The sequence below is a fragment of the Odocoileus virginianus genome, chromosome 2, assembly GCF_023699985.2.
Source record: "Odocoileus virginianus isolate 20LAN1187 ecotype Illinois chromosome 2, Ovbor_1.2, whole genome shotgun sequence".
In the NCBI taxonomy this organism is placed as follows: Eukaryota; Metazoa; Chordata; class Mammalia; order Artiodactyla; family Cervidae; genus Odocoileus; species Odocoileus virginianus.
In genome coordinates this window covers 94,154,953-94,175,193 of record NC_069675.1, presented here as the reverse complement: position 1 = coordinate 94,175,193, position 20,241 = coordinate 94,154,953, and the positions used below count along the sequence as shown (strand labels likewise).

Here is a 20,241-nt window from a genome sequence, read left to right as displayed (position 1 = left end):
ATTTTTGGGGGGCGGGACCATACAGCACTTCCGCCCGAGTTCCGCTGTTCAGCGCCAACTGGGGCCGCGCCGGCTTCAGCCATGGGGTCAGCAGGCCTGGCTCGGCTGCAGGGGCTTTTCGCCGTCTACAAGCCCCCGGGGCTAAAATGGAAGCATCTACGGGATACTGTGGAGCTGCAGCTTCTGAAAGGTGGGTGCCTCGAGCCAGACCCAGGATCCCGCTCCCGTTCCCCAGGAGTTCATCTTAGCTTCTGATCCTTGTTGCAAAATAAGATCATGTGACGCAGTTGTCTGGGCACAGCGATTTCCTAACTGCCTGTTAGGTTCACAGTACCTCGCTTTCTCCCGTGTTCAAATGGGTAAACAGATTCAGTACTGCCCGTGGTCCTAAGTAATTAATAAGTGGTAACGTCAAGATTTGAACCCAAGTCTGTTTCTTAACTTCTGCTCTTCTCTGCACCGTGGACATCCAAGCTGTCTTCTACAACAGAATCGATGAGATGTTCTTTACGTGTATTCAGGTCTAAATGCTGGGAAGCCTCCTGCCCCTAAACAGCGTGTTCGCTTCCTGTTGGGCCCCGTGGAAGGCAGCGAAGAGAAGGAGCTGACCCTCACAGCCACCCGTGTGCCCACACTCATCGACCATCCCTTGGGTAATGCGCATTCAGGAAAGGGGCTGGGTGTCGCTTCCTCGGAAAATCCCTGCCCAAAGTCCGTGTGTCCCAGCCAGACTCCTCCTGTCCCCGACCAATGTAGGACCACAGCGGCAATGAAGTGTTTGACCAGAGATTGGCAGAATTTCCTGGAAAGGGCCAGATAGTCAATATTTTAGGCTTTGCAGTTTTCTGTCATTGTAATGCAGAAGCAGCTGTAGACAGTGTGTAATGAGCCTGGCTGTGTTCCAGTGACACTTTACCTGTGGATTTGTTGTTGTTCAGTCACTAAGTTGTGTTCTCTAAGTTGTATTTGATTCTTTTGGGACCTTGTGGATTGTAGCCTGCCAGGATTTCCCAGGCAAGGCTGCCATTTCCTTCTCAAGGAGATTGAACCCACATCTCCTGCACTGGCAAGATTGTTTACCACTGAGCCACCAGGGAAACCAGGCATCACCGGCTGAATGGACTTGAGTTTGAGTAAAGTCCGGGAGTTGGCGGTGGACAGGGAGGCCTGGCATGCTGGAGCCCATGGGGTCACAAATAGTCAGACACGACTGAGCGACTGAACTGAACTGACTATGGAAGCCCCTTACTTGTGGATACTGACATTTGAATTTCATGTATTTTTCATATATATCATGAAATAATATTCTTTTCATTTTTTTAAAACCACTTAGTAACATAAGAATCATTTTAACTTGTGGGCCATAAAAAAGCAAAACTTAAGGAGTTGACCTGTGGACTGTCGTTTGCTGACCCCTTTATTATTCTGGGATTCCAGGTAAAAATTGAGACCCTTAGGTAGAAGTCCTAAGGACAGACAGAATTTGGAGCTCCTGTGAAAGAGTGACTTAAGATTTTTTTTTTTATTTTATTGAAGTATAATTGATTTACAATATTGTGTTAATTTCTGCTGTACAGCAAAGTGATTCAGTTATATGTATGTATACATTCTATTTCACATTCTTTTCCATTATGGTTTATCACAGGATATTGAATATAGTTTCGTATGCTATACAATAGGACCTGGTTGTTTATCCTTTCTGTGTGTGTGTGTGTGTGTGTGTGTGTATGTGTGTGTGTGTGTGCGCTCAGTCACTCAGTTGTGTCCGACTCTTTGCAGCCCTGTGGACTGTAGCCAGGCTTCTGTGTCCATGGAATTTTCCAGGCAGGAATACTGGACTGGGCTGCCATTTCCTTCTCCAGGGGGTCTTCCGGGCCCAGGGATCAAATGTGAATCTCTTGTGTCTCCTGCATTAGCAGGTGGATTCTTTCCCACTGTGCCACCTGGGAAGCCCATTCTATATAAAATAGTTTGCATCTGCTAATCCCAAACTCCCAATTCATCCTTCACCTACTTCCCTTCCCCTTTGACAACCACAAATCTGTTGTCTATGTCTGTGAAGACTGACATTTTATAGTCGACGAAGCTAACCAACAGTGAAACTAGTTCTGATAATGAGCCCCCATCTTTAGATATAATTAAAATATATGTTTGGGAGGCTATGGGAAGGCTAAGGAGCTTAGAGGCCAGGAGTCTCTAAAACCCCTTGGACAGAAATACTCAGTGAGTCTACAGTGTTCAGTTCAGTTGCTCACTCGTGTCCAACTCTTTGTGACCCAGTGGACTGCAGCAGGTCAGGCTTCCCTGTACATCACCAACTTCCAGAGCTTGCTCAAACTCATGTCCATCCAGTCGGTGATGCCATCCAACCATCTCATCCTCTGTCATCCCCTTCTCCTGCCTTTAATCTTACCCAGCATCAGGGTCTTTTCCAGTGAGTCAGTCCTTCGCATCAGATAGCCAAAGTATTGAAGTTTCAGCTTCAGCCTCAGTCCTTCTAATGAATATTCAGGGTTGATTTCGTTTAGGATTGACTAGTTTGATCTCCTTGCAGTCCAAAGGACTCTCAAGAGTCTTCTGCAACACCACAGTTCAAAAGCATCAATCTTTGGCACTCAGCTTTCTTTAAAGTCCAACTCTCCCATCCATACATGACTACTGGAAAAACCATAGCTTTGACTAGACAGGCCTTTGTCGGCAAAGTAATGTCTCAGCTTTTTAATATTCTGTCTAGGTTGGTCATAGCTTTTCTTCCAAGGAGCAAGCATATTTTAATTTCATGGCTGCAGTCACCATCTTCAGTGATTTTGGAGCCCAAGAAAATAAAAGTCTCTCACTTTTTCCATTGTTTCCCCATCTATTTGCCATGAAGTGATGGGACCGGATGCCATGATCTTAGTGTTCTGAATGTTGAGTTTTAAGCCAACTTTTCACTCACCTCTTTCATTTTCATCAAGAGGCTCTTTAGTTCTTCTCCGCTTTCTGCCATGAGGGTGGTGTCACCTGCATATCTGAGGTTATTGATACTTCTCCTGGCAGTCTTGATTCCAGCTTGTGATTCATCCAGCCCGGCATTTCACATGATGTACTCTGCATATAAGTTAAATAAGCAGGGTGACAAGATACAGCCTTAATGTACTCCTTTCCCAATTTGGAACCAGTCTGTTGTTCCATGTCCATTTGAACTGTTGCTTCTTGACCTGCATACAGATTTCTCAGGAGGCTGGTAAGGTGGTCTGGTATTCCCATATCTTTAAGAATTTTCCACCATTTCCAAAACCCCTTGGACAGAAATATTCAGTGAATCTACAGTATAACAACAGCAATAGCAAGTATGATGTGTTGAGGGCCTACTCTGCACTAGGTACTGTGTTAAGCTTTTCCCAAGTACCATCTCACTGAATCCTGTGAAGTGGGTCCTAGTCCCATTTCACAGATGAGAAGGTGGAAGTTCAGTGTTGGCTAATGTTAAATCACGTAGCCTGGATTCAGTAGGCTCTTAACTACCCCATACCGTTACCCTAGGTTCCTCTTGATCTTCAGAAATGTAAAAGCTTTTAGCTCATTCATGCATTCACTGTTTTTTTTTTTAAGCCTCTTTCTTGAGGTATAATTGATTTACAAAAACCTGTACATACATAACGTACATCAGTTTGATGAATCGTTTATTCTTTTGGGAAATGGATTATTTCCCGAGCAGTCAGTGAGTTCTGGGCTCTGTGAACACACAGACCCAGGAGCTCACAGCCTCCATTTTCTCACTGGGAGACTGTCCAGAACCCACCTTCCACAGGAGCTGGACAGGGAACCCCCCAATGTCAATTCCAGTGTTCTGCCCAGTGCACTCAAAACCTTTCATTGAGGGAATAGTGACAGGCAGACTTAACAGGCCTCTTGGGTTGCCTTTTCTCTGGGTCCTGAAAACTGAAGAAATGTTTGGGACCCTAGGTTCCTTGGTGGGGAACCTGAAAGTCCAGCTTGATGCTGCTTTGGACTCCATGAGGCAACATTCTAAGAATGAGATTGCCATGCAGCCCAAAGCCATCCTGGAGGCTGGGTTCATCAAGCATAAAGACCTCATTTGTTTCTTTCCAGTTCGTGGACTCGCATTCACCAGCCTGAAGGTTGGCGTGGGACACCGACTGGATTCCCAGGCATCTGGGGTGCTTGGTAGGTGGTGTAGTGAGCCTGGGGTGCAGTGACAGAGGCCTGGGGAGCTCTGAGGAGCCCAGCCCACTTCTCACCTGACTGCCACTTCCCACTCCTGGGTTCCTCCCCTGATCCCTCCCAAGTCTGATCTCTAGGAAGATGACTGGTGGAAAGAGGGATGTCCTGATCGCCCACCCTTATCAACTGACTCTGGCCTGTGACATGTGGTTTGAAACCCTTTGTACACATGTATTCACCATAACAACGTTGTTTGGTAGATCCTGTATGATTTTAGGAAGAAAAGTAAGCCTCAAGGAGCACAGATGATTTGTCTTGGGTCATGTAGTGAGTAATAGTCCCTGGACCAGAGAGGAAAAGCCTCTTGCTTGTGTGGGGTAGCCAAGCGCCTGACCCTGGCCCTGCTGGCAGAGCTCTAGATGTCGCTGGGCACACAAAGCCCTGAGTCATGAGCCATCTGTGTCCCCTGGGTCAGGCGATGGCCACGTCCTCCACGCACAATAGTCACAGCAGTTTGTCCTGCTTCCTGGGACACAGGCGGGCGGACGTGATCTCATGCGCCCCTCCCGGTGTACCCTTTCCAGGAGTGAATGGATGGTCATTCTTTCCTTCAGCCAGAGAGAAAACAGGCCCCAGGAAAGGCAGGGAGTGGCCACAATGCCCCCGTTTATTGGGCCTGTCCTTTGTGCCGACCACTTCCTTCCTGCTTATTGCCTCGGTCATCACAACACCCACAGGGATCAGGCAGTAATTTTATTCCCATTTTACTGATGCGGAGCCTGAGGCCCCAGGAGGTTAAAGGACGTGCTGAGAGCCATCCCCAGATGGGAGTGTAGGCCTGTGTGACTGGGCTGGTGGTCTGTTACTTTTGCATGTCAGGATCCCCAGGGAGCTTGCTAAGGATACTAGCCCCCCACCCCCACCCCCACTTTGAGTCATAGTCAGGATATGTGGCTGGGACCTGGAAATCTGCCTTTTCGTACAGAGGCTTCCTTGCTTCCAGTAAAAGATGCTCTCCTTGCCCCCTGGCTGCCACATTCATCAGCAGTGGGAGTGTTCTGCTGGAGGGGGTGGGAGTTGGAGAGCCCAGAGGAACCGGAAGGGGGAGCCGGGTGTAAGATCAGGCTGGGGTACCTTTCAGTGCTCGGCGTGGGACACGGACGCAGACTCCTCACTGACATGTACAACGCTCACCTCACCAAGGTACCGGGGTTGGGACCGCCTGCTTATCCCTCCGCCCTTTCCCTGGGGGTCACTGGTAGGATTCTGAAGTGGAGAGAATTCCAGGAGGAATACCTAGGACATCAGTTGGCATTTTGGGGAGGGGCTGGTCTGTGCTAGGGGAAACTGTAACAACAGCATCATCGTGACAGCTCGCGTGTCCATGCTGACTGCTCTTTGTCCAGCGCCATGTGTGTGCCATGTGTGGACTCCCTTGTGGATGCCTTACAGCATCCTGGTGAGATGGGATCTACTGTTAACCCATTTTACCGATGAAAGAATGAGGCCCCAAGGAGGAGATGGCACTTGTTCTGGCTCACACAGCCTTTATTTCTTAAATTTTTTTGGCCACACCCCTGGGCTTGCAGGATCTTAGTTCCGCAACCAGGGATTGAACCCTTGGCCCCAGCGGTGAAAGCGCAGAGTCCTACCTGTTGGACTGCCAGGGAATTCCCTCACATGGCCTTTAAGGAGGCAGAGTCTCTCTGACCCCAGAGCCTGATCTTGACACCACTGCACTGTCTGCAGTGCTGAGAAGTGGATAGCACCATCTGGACGTCAGGGAGCTTGCAACCCTGCTGGGCCGTGGGGCCTGGCTTCATGAGCGTGTGCAGAGATGCCACGTTAGGAGATCCAGGGTGTTTGTGGTTAAGAGCAGAGACCGTGGAGCCAAGTGGCTTCACTTTAAGACTCCAACTTGTAGCACTCTTGTAGCCATCTCTGTGTCCTAGGCCCGATTACTTAACATCTGTGTGCGTCCATTTCCTCATCTTTGAAACGGGAGTGAAGATAGCACCTCCTCCGTAGGCTTACTGTGAAGATGAAATTAGTATGTAACGGGCTTAGCACAGCCGCTCACACGTGGTGGATGCTCAGTCAGTGTCACCGTTGTCATCCTCGCTGTCATTGTTGTTACTCTCAACTGAGGCAGAGGCAGGTAGCTGCACAGATCATATTTGGAGGGAAAAGAGAAGCCAACAGTTTGCTGGGAGGGGCCCGGGAGGCTCCAGTGCGGGTTGGATGGAAGTGGAGAGGCCTGGAGGCTGGGGTGGTCGCAGGGTGGCTCTGGGCGCCCTGTGCAGGCTGCCGGTGCTGCTTGCTGTCACAGGAAAGTCCGGTGCCCTTCCCCAGGGGCAGCTGGGCAGGGGCCGAGCGCCCGAGCTCCCTGAGCGCACCCCACCCCCAGCCTCCGTCTAGCACCCCGCGGGTCTGAGCTGCTGGACACACCTCCTTCCTCGGTGCAGGGCTTAGACCATACCTTCCCTCCCCGTCCTCCAGGATTACACCGTGCGCGGCGTCCTGGGCAAAGCCACAGACGACTTCTGTGAGGACGGGCGGCTGGTGGAGAAGACGACATACGGTGAGAGCCCAAGGGAGTCCCGGGGGGGCAGGAGGAGTGGGTGCGCCCGCCCTTCACCCCGACGTGGACCAGGAGGGTCCCTCAAACACTCTCAGACACACCAGGGAGGGCTGCCTCCCGGGGGCGAGGACACGTGACTCTGTCTCCCGAGAACGCCCTGTCCTCCCCAGGCTTTCTCACCTGGCTTAAATGTCACCTCCCCAGGGAAGCTTCTCCCTGGGGAGAAGCCCTCAGGCTTGGACCAGGTGTACTGTCAGAGAAGTCATCAGCTGACAATCAGTGGTTTCAATGTCTTTCCCACCAGCATGTCACCCATGAGAGCAGGGATGGTATAGTTCTGCTCCTGTGGTCCCACACAGCACTGGACCTGGGATGTGGGAAGCGCTGGATGGGTCCATGGATGGGTGGTGGATGGATGATGGATGGGTGATGGATGGATGGGTGGTGGTGGATGGATGGATGGATAGATGGGTAGATGGATGGGTGGCTTGTTCTTCACTTCTTGCTCTCCCCATGTTCTAAACTGTCCTGTAGAATCTGTCGCATTCGCTTGTTTGACATGTTTCTGAGCACCAACATGCGCCAGCCATTGTGGGGGGCACATATGGTGAATGAGGTGGGGTCACCAGTCTCAGTGATCTCACAGTCTAGCAAGGAGAGCAGACACACCGCTACGTCTTCCGGAGAAGAATAAAAACACGGCAAAGCAGTGCTACATATTTGCACTTTTAGGTGTGTGTCAACTACCAACAAAATGTTCCGAAGGTAGCTACCAGGTTGACACTTTAGGGAGAGCAGAAGCTGGAATTTGGAGGAGGAGAGGTGTTTGTTGGTGTTGGTCTGAATTTCTGGAAGAAGATTCTTAAGTCATTAAAAACTATTGTGAACACCCAGGAAAACTTAAGTGCTGCGAAAGAGAAGCAGGTAGAGAATGTCAGGAGCCAGGAGGAGGAAGCTGCTGGCTTCCAGATAAGACAACGGCATGAATGAAACCAGACAGAAGGGATGAGAGGCCCACGCCCTTCCCAGCTGGCCAACCTTTAGTCCCTACACCTGCTCCCAGAGCTCTGGCCAGTGGAGTCAGAAGTTGGCACCTGTCCCAGCTGGCCCACAGGTTTGGCCTCCCTGCGGGTTTGAGCATCCCCAGGCTTTGCTGCTTCCTGCCCCAGAATCCCTCGATGGGACCAGTATGCAGAGCCACTCCCACTTCTTGCCATCCTACTTCTGCGTTTGAACAGGTGGCACCCTCCCTCCAGGGATCCCTGGCATGAAAAACCTCAGACTGGGGCTCAGGGGGCCTGGCTTAGAAGAGCAGGCAAGTCATATCATACCTTGAGCCTCATTTCCAGAAGAAAGTGGGATTTTTTTTTTTCTTTTTGGTTGGATGTTTTTTTTGGGGTGACGGGGTGTGGGTTTTTTTTTTTTTTGGCCAAGCCATGTGGCATGCGGGGTCTTAGCTCCCTGACCAGGGATCAAACCTGTGCCCCCTGCATTGGGAGAGCAGAGTCTTAATAACTAGACCAATCAGGGAAGTCCCAGGAACAAAACGTTCTTAACCTGGAGCCTGTGAATCCCTTGAATTTGTCCTCCAGACGTTGAATTCATGTGTATATTTCTGAGAAGAGTGGTCCAGAGCTTTCATAAGATTCTCAAAGGACTTTCAACCCCTCTACTTGGGAACCCTGGAATCTAAGGATGCTGTGGGACCCCCTCAGGTCCAAGGACGGTGCTCGTTTGTGGGAAGGAAATTTCTAGTTTGCCGCCTCAGTGGGCACCTGTGTGCTGACCATTCCCTGGCTTTTCCAGACCACGTGACCAGAGAGAAGTTGGACCGCATACTGGCTGTGATCCAGGGTTCCCATCAGAAGGCTCTGGTGACGTAAGAAAGGCCTGGCCCACACCTCCCTGCAAGCGAAACCTCAAGGAAGCACTGGGTGGTTGTTCAGTGGCTAAGTCATGTCCAACTCTTTATGACCCCATGGACGACAGCACGCCAGGCTTTCCTTCACCGTCTCCCAGTTTGCTCAAACTCATGTCCATTGAGTCAGTGATGCCATCCAACCATCTCATCCTCTGTTGCCCCCTTCTCCTGCTTTCAGTCTTTCCCAGCATCAGAGTCTTTTCCAGTGAGTTGACTCTTGGCATCAGGTGGCCAAAGTATTGGAGCTTCAGCTTCAGCATCAGTCCTCCCAATGAATATTCAGGGTTGATTTCCTTTAGGAAGTGCGGGGGGGGGGAGGGGGGGCAGGGGACATTGAGGGGAGGAAGTGCCCGAAGGGTAAGAAGTTAACCATAGGGCTCTTGCAGTCTGCCTGCCCTGGGGCAGAGTCCATGGATCTTTCTTTCTGAGCCCAAAACCAGACATAAGCACCCACTCCTTTCAGGGCGTGCAGAAATGTTTCCTTGTACCGGGCATGGGCCAGCCCCTGGAGAGACCAAGGGGAACAAGAGACCCTGGCTGGCCTCCTAGGGAACATAGGAGCTAACAGAGAAGACAGCCAGGGGACCACAGTGTCTCAGCACAGAGTCAGGCGGAAGTAGTCAGTGCAGGTGCGACTGAAGAGGGGCAGAGCCTGCGGTTCAGGATTGGAGGGGACAGGAAGAGGCTGCTGCAGAGGTGGCTAGAGGGGCTGAGAAGGTGGGAAGCGAATGAAGAGCTTCAGGAGAGGCATGAGTGGGGCAGGGCTGGGCTAGGCAGTCAGCTGCCTGCTCTGGCCTCTCCTGATCCCCAGGTACTCCAACCTCGACCTACAGACCCAGGAGGCCTACGAGATGGCCGTGAGCGGCGTGATCCGGCCCATGAACAAGTCCCCGATGCTGATCACTGGCATCCGATGCCTCCAGTTTGCACCTCCGGAATTCCTCTTAGGTAAGTTGCTCTGGGAAGTTGGAGCAGTGCCACGGGGCTCCTGAGTTCATGTAGTCACTGTGGGAGACCCTTGCGGAGGCCAGCACGTGTGAGCACTGATCTCAACTGGTCAAGACAGTAGGGGCCCACTTCCTTCCCAGCCTGAGGCTGGACTTGGCTGATCACACGGCTCACAGAGCAGATAGATGTCTCCTGCCAAGTGCCCCTTTGAAGCCAGACCTTAACAAACAGGTTATATGTAGTGGCTCCTCTCCAGAGCCGCCCAGTGTCTCAGGTCATTGTGGGGCATCAGACACCACTTTCCACTCCGCCCTGATCCTACCCAGCTCAGCACCCGCTCTATCATCACTTCTTTCCTTATTTATTGTGTTAACAAGGGCTGCTTTCTTGAGTGCTGACCAAGACTCTCCCGATGCTAAGTGTGTTATAGAAATGATTCCTCGCAACCACCTTTTTTTTTTTTTTGACTTCACCATGTTGCTTGCCAGATCTTAGTTCACTGACCTGGGATCAAATCCGTGCCCCCTGCAGTGGAAGCATGGTGTCCTACCCACTGGACCATGAGGAAAGTCCCAATCTGGGGGTTCCTCTGAAAAGGCAGATTCTGATTCAGCAAGTCTGGATGGGGCCTGAGACTCTGCCTCTCTTAAGAGACTTTCAGGGCCAGCCCTGGGCTACGCTTAGAGGAGGAAGGGGTCTGGCTAAGGTTATTACACAGCCAGGAGGGCTCCCGGGGTGTGGATCTAGATCAGTGACACCAGAGGCTGTGCTCCTGACCACCACCTTTGCTGTGTGTCCCTGGCAGAGGTGCAGTGCATGCATGAGACACAGAAGCAGCTGCGAAGGCTGGTGCATGAAATCGGCCTGGAGCTGAAGAGCACCGCTGTCTGTACACAGGTGCGGCGGACACGAGACGGCTTCTTCACCCTGGATGACGCCCTCCTGAGGACCCAGTGGGACCTACCGAGCATCCAGGATGCCATCCAAGCTGCAGCACCCCGGGTGGTGGCAGAGCTGGAGAAGAGCTTAAGGCCTTGGCTGGGCACCCAGGAGCCCCCTGGTGCAGACCAGCCCTGGGACTCCGAGAGGCCACGCTCTGCCTTGGGGCCAGAGAGCCATGTGGGGCACTGACAGGCAAAGCAGCTGGTGGAACAGTGGATGTCTAAAAATAAGAGCTGGTGGAACAGTGGGTGTCTAAAAATAAGAATCGTTCATGGCTGGAACTGCTGACTGCAGAACTTGAGAGCAGGAGGGGCTCTTTTGCACTTGACAGAAAACCCTGAAGCTGTAAGAGAAACCATTAACAAGGAGCTCCCTAGTCAGGGAACGAAGATCCTGCAAGCCGTGTGGTGTTGCCAAAGAAAAAAAAAGATCAACAGACTTGGCCCAGTTAAAAACTTCTGTACAGAGGAAAAGATGCTAAATGAATGACAGACTGATAAAAAATAGTTGTTATAAGTTTAAGCAATAATATTTATAATATATAAAGAGTTCTTATAAAACAGTAAGAAAAACATGACAAGAAAGTTGATCAGGTGACGTGAGTTGTGTGTGTGTATAGTAAAAGCAATCCAGAAGGCTAGTAAACCTGACGTGATGTTCAGCCTCTCTAATGATGAAAGACATTCAGATGAAAATGAGATGACTTTTCCTTGCCTTTCAAATAAATTAAGAAAAAGATAACATCCATTATCGCTGAGGATGTGAGAAGATGGGCAATTTATACACTCGGTGCCAAGTTCAGTCATGTCTGACTCTTTGTGACACCATGGACTGTCGCCCGCCCGGCTCCTCTGTCCATGGGATTCTCCAGTCAAGAAAACGAGTGGGTTGCCATTTCCTTCTCCAGGGGATCTTCCCAAGCCAGGGATCGAACTAGCGTCTCCTGTGCCGGCAGGCAGATTCTTTACCACCAGAGCCGTCTGGGAATACGCTTGCTAGGAACACACAACTGTATAACCTTTCAGGAGTAATTCGGTGGTCTGTGTCAGCTTTTAAAATACTCCTGCCCTGGGACTTCCCTGGTGGTCTGGTGGTTAAGAATCCGCCTGCCAGTGCGTGGGATGTGGATTTGATCCCTGCTCTGTGAACTAAGATACCACGTGCCCTTGGGTAACTAAGCCCCACAATGACTGGTTCCTAGAGCTTGTGCTCCATAACGAGAGGGATCAAACTTGGGCCCCCTCTATTGGGAGTGCAGAGTCTTAACCACTGGACTGCCGGGGAATTCTTGGAAGGAAATCATTCTGAAAAGAATGAAAACAAGGTCGTATTCTGTGGTCCCAGGGATTAGGACTTTGACACGTGAATTTTTTGGGGACTTGACTTGACTCATAACAGGTGGTTAGACACTCAACCTGGGCTGGCCCAGTGCTTCTCAGAGCCCTGCTGTCCTGTAACCAGAAAACTCCCCCTGAGGTCAGTGGAGGCCCCTTCTTCCCCTCTGCTACCCTGTTACCACCGCAGCAGTGGCTGACTGTGGCACGTGTTATGCTGTGGTTAATAAACATTACCCCAGAACTTCTCCATGGGAGCACTGGGGACTAGGGCTGCTCAAAACGTTCCTTGCTGCCAGCCCAGGGAAGCAGCGAGGGTGCAGGGCCCCAGAGCCTCTAAGAGTGGCTCCCTGGGCATGGACTGTAGCTGACCCCTCCAGGGCCTCTCCAAGCAGCTCCTCTTCCATGGTCCAAATAGGAATTTAAGTCTTGATTGCACTATATGTAAGAAGTGTATCTGGGGACTTCCCTGGTGGTCCAGTGGCTAAGATTCCACACTCCCAATGCAGGGAGTCTGGGTTCGATCCCTAGTCAGGGAACTAGATCCCACATTCCACAACTAAAGTTGGCACGCTGCAGCTAAAAGTTTCCCTATGCTGTAACTAAGACCTGGTGCAGCCAAGTAAAAAATAATTATTACTTAAAGCAATGGAGATAGTGACAGACTTTATATTCTTGGGCTCCAAAATCACTGCAGATAGTGACTGCAGCCGTGAAATAAAAGACGCTCCTTGAAAGAAAAGCTATGACCAACCCAGACAGCATATTAAAAAGCAGAGACTGGAGAAGGAAATGGCAACCCACTCCAGTATTCTTGCCTGGAAAAGTCCATGGACAGAGGAACCTGGCGGGCTGAAGTCCATGGGATTACATGACTGAGCATGTGTGCATGAGGGTGGAGGGAGATGGGTTGGTAGCAGTAAAGTGGTAGAACTAAAAAAAAAAAAAAGCAGAGACATCACTTTGCCAACAAAGGTCCGTCTAGTCAAAGCTGTGGTTTTTCCAGTAGTCGTGTATAGATGTGAGAGTTGGACTATAAAGCTGAGCGCCAAAGAATTTATGCTTTTGAACTGTGGTGTTGAAGAAGACTCTTGAGAGTCCCTTGAACTGCAAGGAGATCAAAGCAGTCAGTCCTAAAGGAAACCAGTCCTGAATATTCATTGGAAGGACTGATGCTGAAGCTGAAACTCCAATACTTTGGTCACCTGATGCAAAGAACTGAGTCATTGGAAAAGACCCTGATGCTGGGAAAGATTGAAGTCGGGAGGAGAAGGGGACAACAGAGGATGAGATGGTTGGATGGCATGACTGACTCGACGGACATGAGTTTGAGCGAGCTCTGGGAGTTGGTGATGGACAGTGAAGCCTCGTGTGCTACAGTTCACGGGGTTGCAAATATCGGACATGACTGAGTGACTGAACTGAAGTGATTATTTTCTGGTTGTGCTGAGTCTTCATTGCTCTGCACAGGCTCTCTTTAGTTGCCCTGAGCCGGGGCTACTCTTCATTGCGGTGCACCAGCTTCTCATTGCAGTGGCTTCTCTTGTTGTGGAATACAGGCTCTAAGTGCATAGGCTTTAGTAGTTGTGGCTCTCAGGACTTAGAGCTTGGGGGCTTCGGTAGTTGCGGTGCAGAGGCTTGGTGCTCCGTGGCATGTGGGGTCCTCCTGGACCAGGGATCGAACCTGTGTACTCTGCAGTGGCAGGCAGATTCTTCACCACTGGACCACCAGGGAAGTCCAGAGTATAGTAATCCCTGTTTTACAGATGAGGAAACTGAGGCATGAAGGGGGCAAATGACAGGCCAGAGGACACCTGACAAGGGAGTCCTGAGCCCGAGACCACATCTTTGCTGTTCGGAGTCAGCAATACTGACCACTGCACTGTCCTGCCTCTTCTCGAGCTATTGCTGCTTTTGTGGGGTCGTTTCTAACCAAGTCCCAGGCCTGGCACATAATATGTGCTTAGGAAATATTTGTTTAAGGAACTGAGTACCTGGGCTTCCCTGGTAGCTCAGTGGTAAAGAATCTGCCTGCCAGTGCAGGAGTCATGGGTTCGATCCCTGGCCTGGGAGGATCCCATATGCTTCAGAGCAACTAAGCCCAAGCACCACAATTACTGACCCCACATGCTGCAGCTACTGAAGTCTGGGTGCCCTAGGGCCTGTCCTCCACAGTAAAGAGAAGCCATCTCAATAAGAAGCCTGAATTCACCACAACCAGAGACTAGCACCCACTAGCCGTTAACTAGAGAAAAGCCTGTGCGACCATGAAGACCCAGCACAGCCAAAGGGAAAAAAAGGAACTGAGTATCTATTGTGATACCGTCATGTAAAAAGAAATATATTTTTGGGTCTTCCCAAATATTTTTTGTTGTGTGTTTTATGCCCAGTTCTTAAAAGAGCTCCAGAAGGTGAAAGTGGCGAACATCTTTTCTTACTCATAACAGGCCCCTTACGGAACTTCCCTAGTGGATCAACCGGTAAAGAATCCACCTGCAATGCAGGAGACCTGAGTTCGATCCCTGGGTTGGGAAGATCCCCTGGAAAAGGGAAAGGTTACCCACTCCAGAATTCTGGCCTGGAGAATTCCATGGACTGTATAGTCCATGGGGTCGCAAAGAGTCAGACAGGACTGAGTGACTTTCACTTTCCAGTGGTTAAGACTGCGCTTCCAGTGCAAGGGACTCTGGTTCGATCCCTGGTCCAAGAACTAAGTATCCCACTTGCCTAGACAACTAAGTCTATGCATCACAACTAGAGAGAAGCCTGCAGGCCACAACAAGAGCCAGGGAACTAAGGCCCGACACAGCCAAATAAATAAAAAGCCCCTTTCAGTCACACCTGCCTACTTAACAGAAGCTCCATAAAAAACCTAAAGGATGGGGTTCTGAGAGCTGAGTTAGCCAACACATCTGGGTGCTGGGGAAGGGGTGCAGCCGGAGAGGCCTTGGAAGCCCAGCACCCTCCCACGTGGCTTGCTTGCCCTGTGGACCACCACCATTTGGTCCTTCCTGAGTTGTATCTTCTGTAATAAACTAGCGAACATAAGTGTTTTTCTGGGATGTGTGAGCTATTTGAGCAAACTTTCAAACTTAAGGAGGGGGTCATGAGAACTCCCGGCTTCTAGCCAGTCAGTCAGTAGTGCATGTAGGGGACAACCTGGGACGTGTGGTCAGTGTCCGAAGCGGGGGCAGTCTCATGGGACTGCGCCCTTGACCTGCATGGTGTGGGTGAATTCCAGGCAGGCAGTGTCAGGACTGAGTTAAATTGTAAGTCACCCAGTGCTGTCCATCAGGAATTACGGAATTGCTTGGTATGGAAAAGCCTCCACTTTTGGTGTCAGAAGTACTGTGTACAGAAAGGAAACAAGAGTTTTTACTTGTATATGTGCTCAGTATATACATATTACCTGAATAAATAACCGAAGTGGTTACTTTTGTATTTCCTTTGGCTGTGCAACATGAGGGACCTTAGTTCCCCAACCAGGGATAGAACCCATGCCCCCTGCCTTGGGAGCACAAAGTCTTAACCACTAGACTGCCAGGGAAGTCCCTCAAGTGATTAATTTTTTAACAAATTGGAATTACAATATACACAGTTATCACAATTGGCTTCTTTCATCCATCAGTAGAGTGTGGCCCTTTCTGGGCCTTCCCTGTTGGCCCTGGGGTAAAGAACCCACCTGCCGATGCAGGAGACAACGGGTTCATTGCCTGGGTTGGGAAGATCCCCTAGAGAAGGAAATGGCAACCCACTCCAGTATTCTTGCCTGGAGAATCCCGTGGACAGAGGAGCCTGGCGGGCTACAGTCTATGTTGTTGTTTAGTTGCTCAATCCAGACACAACTGAGTGATTAAGCAATGACAACATGGCCCTCTCCCTGTCTGTCCATCAGGTATGAGTGTTCTTTCCTCCAGACCCCGGTGGGGTGCCTAGAGACAGAGGGCTCTCTTAGAGGAAAGCCCTGACCTCTTCCCTTCTCTTGGGCTATGCCTTCCCATTGTACAAATTGTGACTCCAGCATGTGGCAACTTTCCCAGAGGCCAGGGTTTCAGCCAGTTTGGCGCCAGTGCTCAGTTGCTAAGTTGTATCTGACTCTTTGTGATCCCATGGACTGTAGCCCACCAGGCTCCTCTGTCCGTGGGATTCTCCAGGCAAGAATGCTGCAAAGGGTTACCATCTCCTCCAGGGAGCTTCCTAACGCCAGGATTGAACCCTTGTCTCCTGCTTGGCAAGCAGATCCTTTACCACTGCACCAGCTGGTCTGTCAGTTTATTCAACATTTACTCAATAAATATTCATTAGATGCCTATATAGTATTGGCCAGATGCTGGTATAGGCACCAGGAGTATATCAGTAAAGAAGATAGCCTAAATACTACATGGGGAAAGGTAAGTTGGTGACATTAACTAGGGCTGTCTGAGAAGTCTTCTGAATAAAATGCTGAAGAGGGTGAGCCACTGAGTCAGGAAATGATCTGGAAGTTGTTGTTCAGTCATTAAGTCGTGTCTGACTCTTTGTGACCCCATGGAATGCAGCATGCCAGGCTTCCCTGTCCTTCAGTATCTTCTGGAGCTTGCTCAAACTTATGTTCAATGAGTCAGTGATGCCATCCTACCGTCTCATCCTCTGTTGCCCCCTTCTCCTGCCCTCGATCTTTCCCAGCATCAGGGTCTTTCCCAATGAGTCGGCTCATCACATCAGGTGGCCGAAGTATTGGAGCTTCAGCTCCAGCATCAGTCCTTCCAATAAATATTCAGGGTTGATTTCCTTTAGGCTTGACTGGTTTGATCTCCTTGCTGTCCAAGGGACTCTGAAGAGTCTTCTCCAACACCAGAGTTCGAAAGCATCAACTCTTCAGCACTCAGCCTTCTTTATGGTCCAGTTCTCACATCTTTACATGACTACTGGAAAAACCATAGCTTTGACTATATGGACCTTTGTCAGCAAAGTGATGTTTCTGCTTTTTAATATACTGTCTAGGTTTTTCATAACTTTTCTTCCAAGGAGCAAGCATCTTTTATTTCTGTGGCTGCATTGACCATCCTCAGTGATTTCGAAGTCCAAGAAAAGAAAATCTGCCACTGTTCCCACTTTTCCCCCATCTATTTGCCATGAAGTGATGGGACTGGATGCCATGGTCTTTGTTTTTTGAATGTTGAGTTTTAAGCCAGCTTTTTCACTCTCATCTTTCACCCTCATCAGCCAAGAAAATGGCCAGTGCAGTTCAAATGGTGTCTGATACATTCAGGGCCCACAGTGGCCCAGGTGGAGACACAGTGCCCACTGATAGCTTGACTGCCTGTCAATAAGAATCACCTTTGGTCCTTCACACCCAAGGTGAATGTTCCAATATTCCACATTCTCAGAAACTGGGGCCTTGGACCCTTTGTATCAGAATTTCCCTTGAGTCCGAAACTGCTGCAGGGCCAGGATGGAAGATCTGAACCTGGGTTCCATGTGACTTATTTAACCTCATAGGGATAAGAGTCAGCATGACCAGTGTTGGTTCCTTCAAAGAGGCCCCAGTGCTGGGGGCATTTCCTCTGGCATTTACACCAGTGACTTCTACAGATGGTAAGAACTAGCTGGCCACTCTATTCTTCTTAGTGGCTGGACTGATACCATCACTATAATTTGTTTCCAGGGTGCAGTGCACAGCCCAGGGCCTGGGCAGGTTTGGCAGTCAGTAGACCATTGAACCTGAAGGGACAATGATGATATCACTTCCTAGGGGCTTCTGGTGTGCTGGGCTCTGTGCTAAGACCCTTACAGGGACATAGTATGGAAGTTACTATGATTACGTCCACTTCACAGGTGAGGAAAGCTGCTAGGGAGGGAGTGACCTCCTGTCCAGCTGAGGATCTGTCTCTCAGTAGGACCCTGCCACCCCCACCCCCATTTCTGAGCAGATAGTTACTCAAGACATCAGTTTAACCTGCATGCCTCCTGCAGCTCTGCATTGTATTCCATGCAGATGGAAATGAAAAGAAAGCCGAAGTAGCAATACTTATATCAGACAAAATAGACTTTAAAATAAAGACTGTTACAAGAGACAAAGGACACCACATAGTGATCAAGGGATCGATCCCAGAAGAACATATAATGACTGTAAATAAATATGCACCTAACAGAGGAGCACCTGAGTACATAAAGCAATAGAAGGATTTGGGGGGCAGAGAGAACCTGGAGTCATGGCCAAAATATTCAGTCAATGTGTAGCCCCAGTCTGCCAGGAAAGCTACCCCAAGTCCCTTGTTTTCCTTAGGTGATGTCTCTAACCTTAGAGTACTTAACAACGATTGTTAAACTGCACTAAAGTATGTAAGCAACATGAGATGTGGGAATTGGGCTTTCAATTTCACGTTACGTGACTGAGTTTCTTATGTCAAGAAATAGACCATTTTGAAGACAAAGTGCCAAATCGTCCTTACTGTGCTCAGAGTGGGCTCTCAAGAACATCAGCGTCATTAACAAACCCGCTGGCCTCCACGCTGGCCAGTTGCCAGCTGAGGTAATGGGAACTAGGGTGCAATGGAGGGGAGGGGGTGCAGCCCTGGACCTTGGTGGTGGAGGGGCCTGGGTGTGAACCCCGACTTGCCCAGTTTACTGACTGGGTGATTTGATCTCTGTGACACCTGCGACGGCATAGATGAACCATAAAGACATTATGCTAATGATGGATATCATTATATTCATTGTATTGTAAGTGAAATAAACCCATCACAAGAAGACAAATACGGTTTGATTCCATTTATATGAATTACTTAAAGCAGACATTCAAAGGGCCAGAAGATAGAATGGTGGTTGCCAGGGGCTGGGAAGTGGGGAGTTCATGTTTCATGTGTACAGAATTTCAGTTTTGCAAGATAGAAAGAACTATAGAGAGGGGCTTCCCAGGTGGTCCAGTGGCTAAGACTCTATGTTCCCAGTGCAGGGTGCCTGGGTTCAATCCCTGGTCAGGGAACTAGATCTTACATGTTGAAATGAGAAATCAATCCTGTGTGCTACAACTAAGATCCGGTGCAGTCAAATAAATTAAAAAAAATTTTTTTTAAGTTATAGAGATAGTTGCTTGTTTGATCCTGGGTTTTGGCACCAAAACACACACACACACACACACACACACACACACACACACAATAACAACAACAACAGCAACAAAAACAAACTGTAGAGCTAGAAAGTGGTGGTATTTGCACAATGTAAATGTATTGGGTTGCATTGGGTTTCCATAATGGAAAAACCTGAACAAACTTTTTGGCCAGCCCAATACTTAATGCCACTAAATTGTACACTTAATGATGGTTAAAATGGTTAATTTTATAAGTACTTTATGTATATTTTACCCCCCAGTTTTCATTCCAATCCCAAAAGAAGGGCAATGCCAAAGAACATTCAAACTACCACACAACTGCACTCATTTCACATACTAGCAAGGCAATGCTCAAAATCCTTCAAGCTAGGCTTCAACAGTATGTGAATGGAGAACTTCCAGGTATACGAGCTAGATTTAGAAAAGGCAGAGGAACCAGAGATCAAACTGCCAACATCCGCTGGATCATAGTAAAGGCAAGAGACTTTTGCTTATCCAGAAAGACATCTAATACTGCTTCACTGAGTTTGCTAAACCCTTTGACTGTGTATTAGTAGTGAAAGTTGCTCAGTCGTGTCTGACACTTTGCAACCCCATGGACTATACAGCCCATGGAATTCTCCAGGCCAGAATACTGGAGTGGGTAGCCTTTCCCTTCTCCAGGGGAGGCTCACAACAAACTGTGGAGAATTCTTAAAGAGATGGGAATACCAGACCACCTTACCAACCTCCGGAGAAACCTGTATGCAGGTCAAGAAGCAACAGTTAGAACCAGACATGGAACAACAGACTGGTTCAAAATTGGGAAAGGAGTACATCAAGTTTATATACTGTGACACTGGTTGTTTAACTTATATGTAGAGTACATCATGCGACATGCCCGGCTGGATGAATCACAAGCTGGAATCAGGATTGCCAGGAGAAATATAAAAAACCTCAGATATGCATATGATTCTACCCAAATGGCAGAAAGCAAGAGGAACTAAAGAGCTGCTTGATGAAGAAGAGAATGAAAAACCTGGCTTAAAACTCCACATTCAAAAAACTAAGATCATGGCATCCAGTCCCATCACTTCATGGCCAATAGATGGGGGAAAAATGAAAACAGTGGCAGATTTTATTTTCTTGGGTTCCAAAATCACTGTGGACAGTGAATACATATTCATTCAATGTAACTTGTTGAATGAATGAACATCAATATCAAGATAACTGCAGTTCTCAAGATATGAGTTTTTTTACATTTCCCAGCTCA

At 49.1% G+C, this 20,241-nt stretch overlaps 1 protein-coding gene across 3 annotated transcripts; it reads left to right on the top strand.

Moving 5' to 3' along the window:
- Window positions 1-16: 16 nt before the first annotated feature.
- On the top strand, window positions 17-18,309 carry TRUB2 (TruB pseudouridine synthase family member 2). 3 transcript variants are annotated; one of them, XM_070453901.1, is made up of 8 exons: window positions 17-190; window positions 522-653; window positions 4,096-4,170; window positions 5,309-5,370; window positions 6,667-6,748; window positions 8,555-8,627; window positions 9,481-9,617; window positions 10,515-10,647. In XM_070453901.1, the coding sequence occupies exons 1-8, from the start codon at window positions 82-84 to the stop codon at window positions 10,550-10,552; spliced, it is 708 nt and encodes a 235-aa protein (XP_070310002.1). In that variant the 5' UTR covers window positions 17-81; the 3' UTR covers window positions 10,553-10,647. The 3 variants fall into 3 exon arrangements, with proteins under 3 accessions (XP_070310002.1, XP_020730439.2, XP_020730440.2); XM_020874780.2 differs by having other exon boundaries at window positions 18-190; window positions 10,423-18,309; XM_020874781.2 differs by lacking the exon at window positions 522-653 and having other exon boundaries at window positions 18-190; window positions 10,423-18,309.
- Window positions 18,310-20,241: the final 1,932 nt, after the last annotated feature.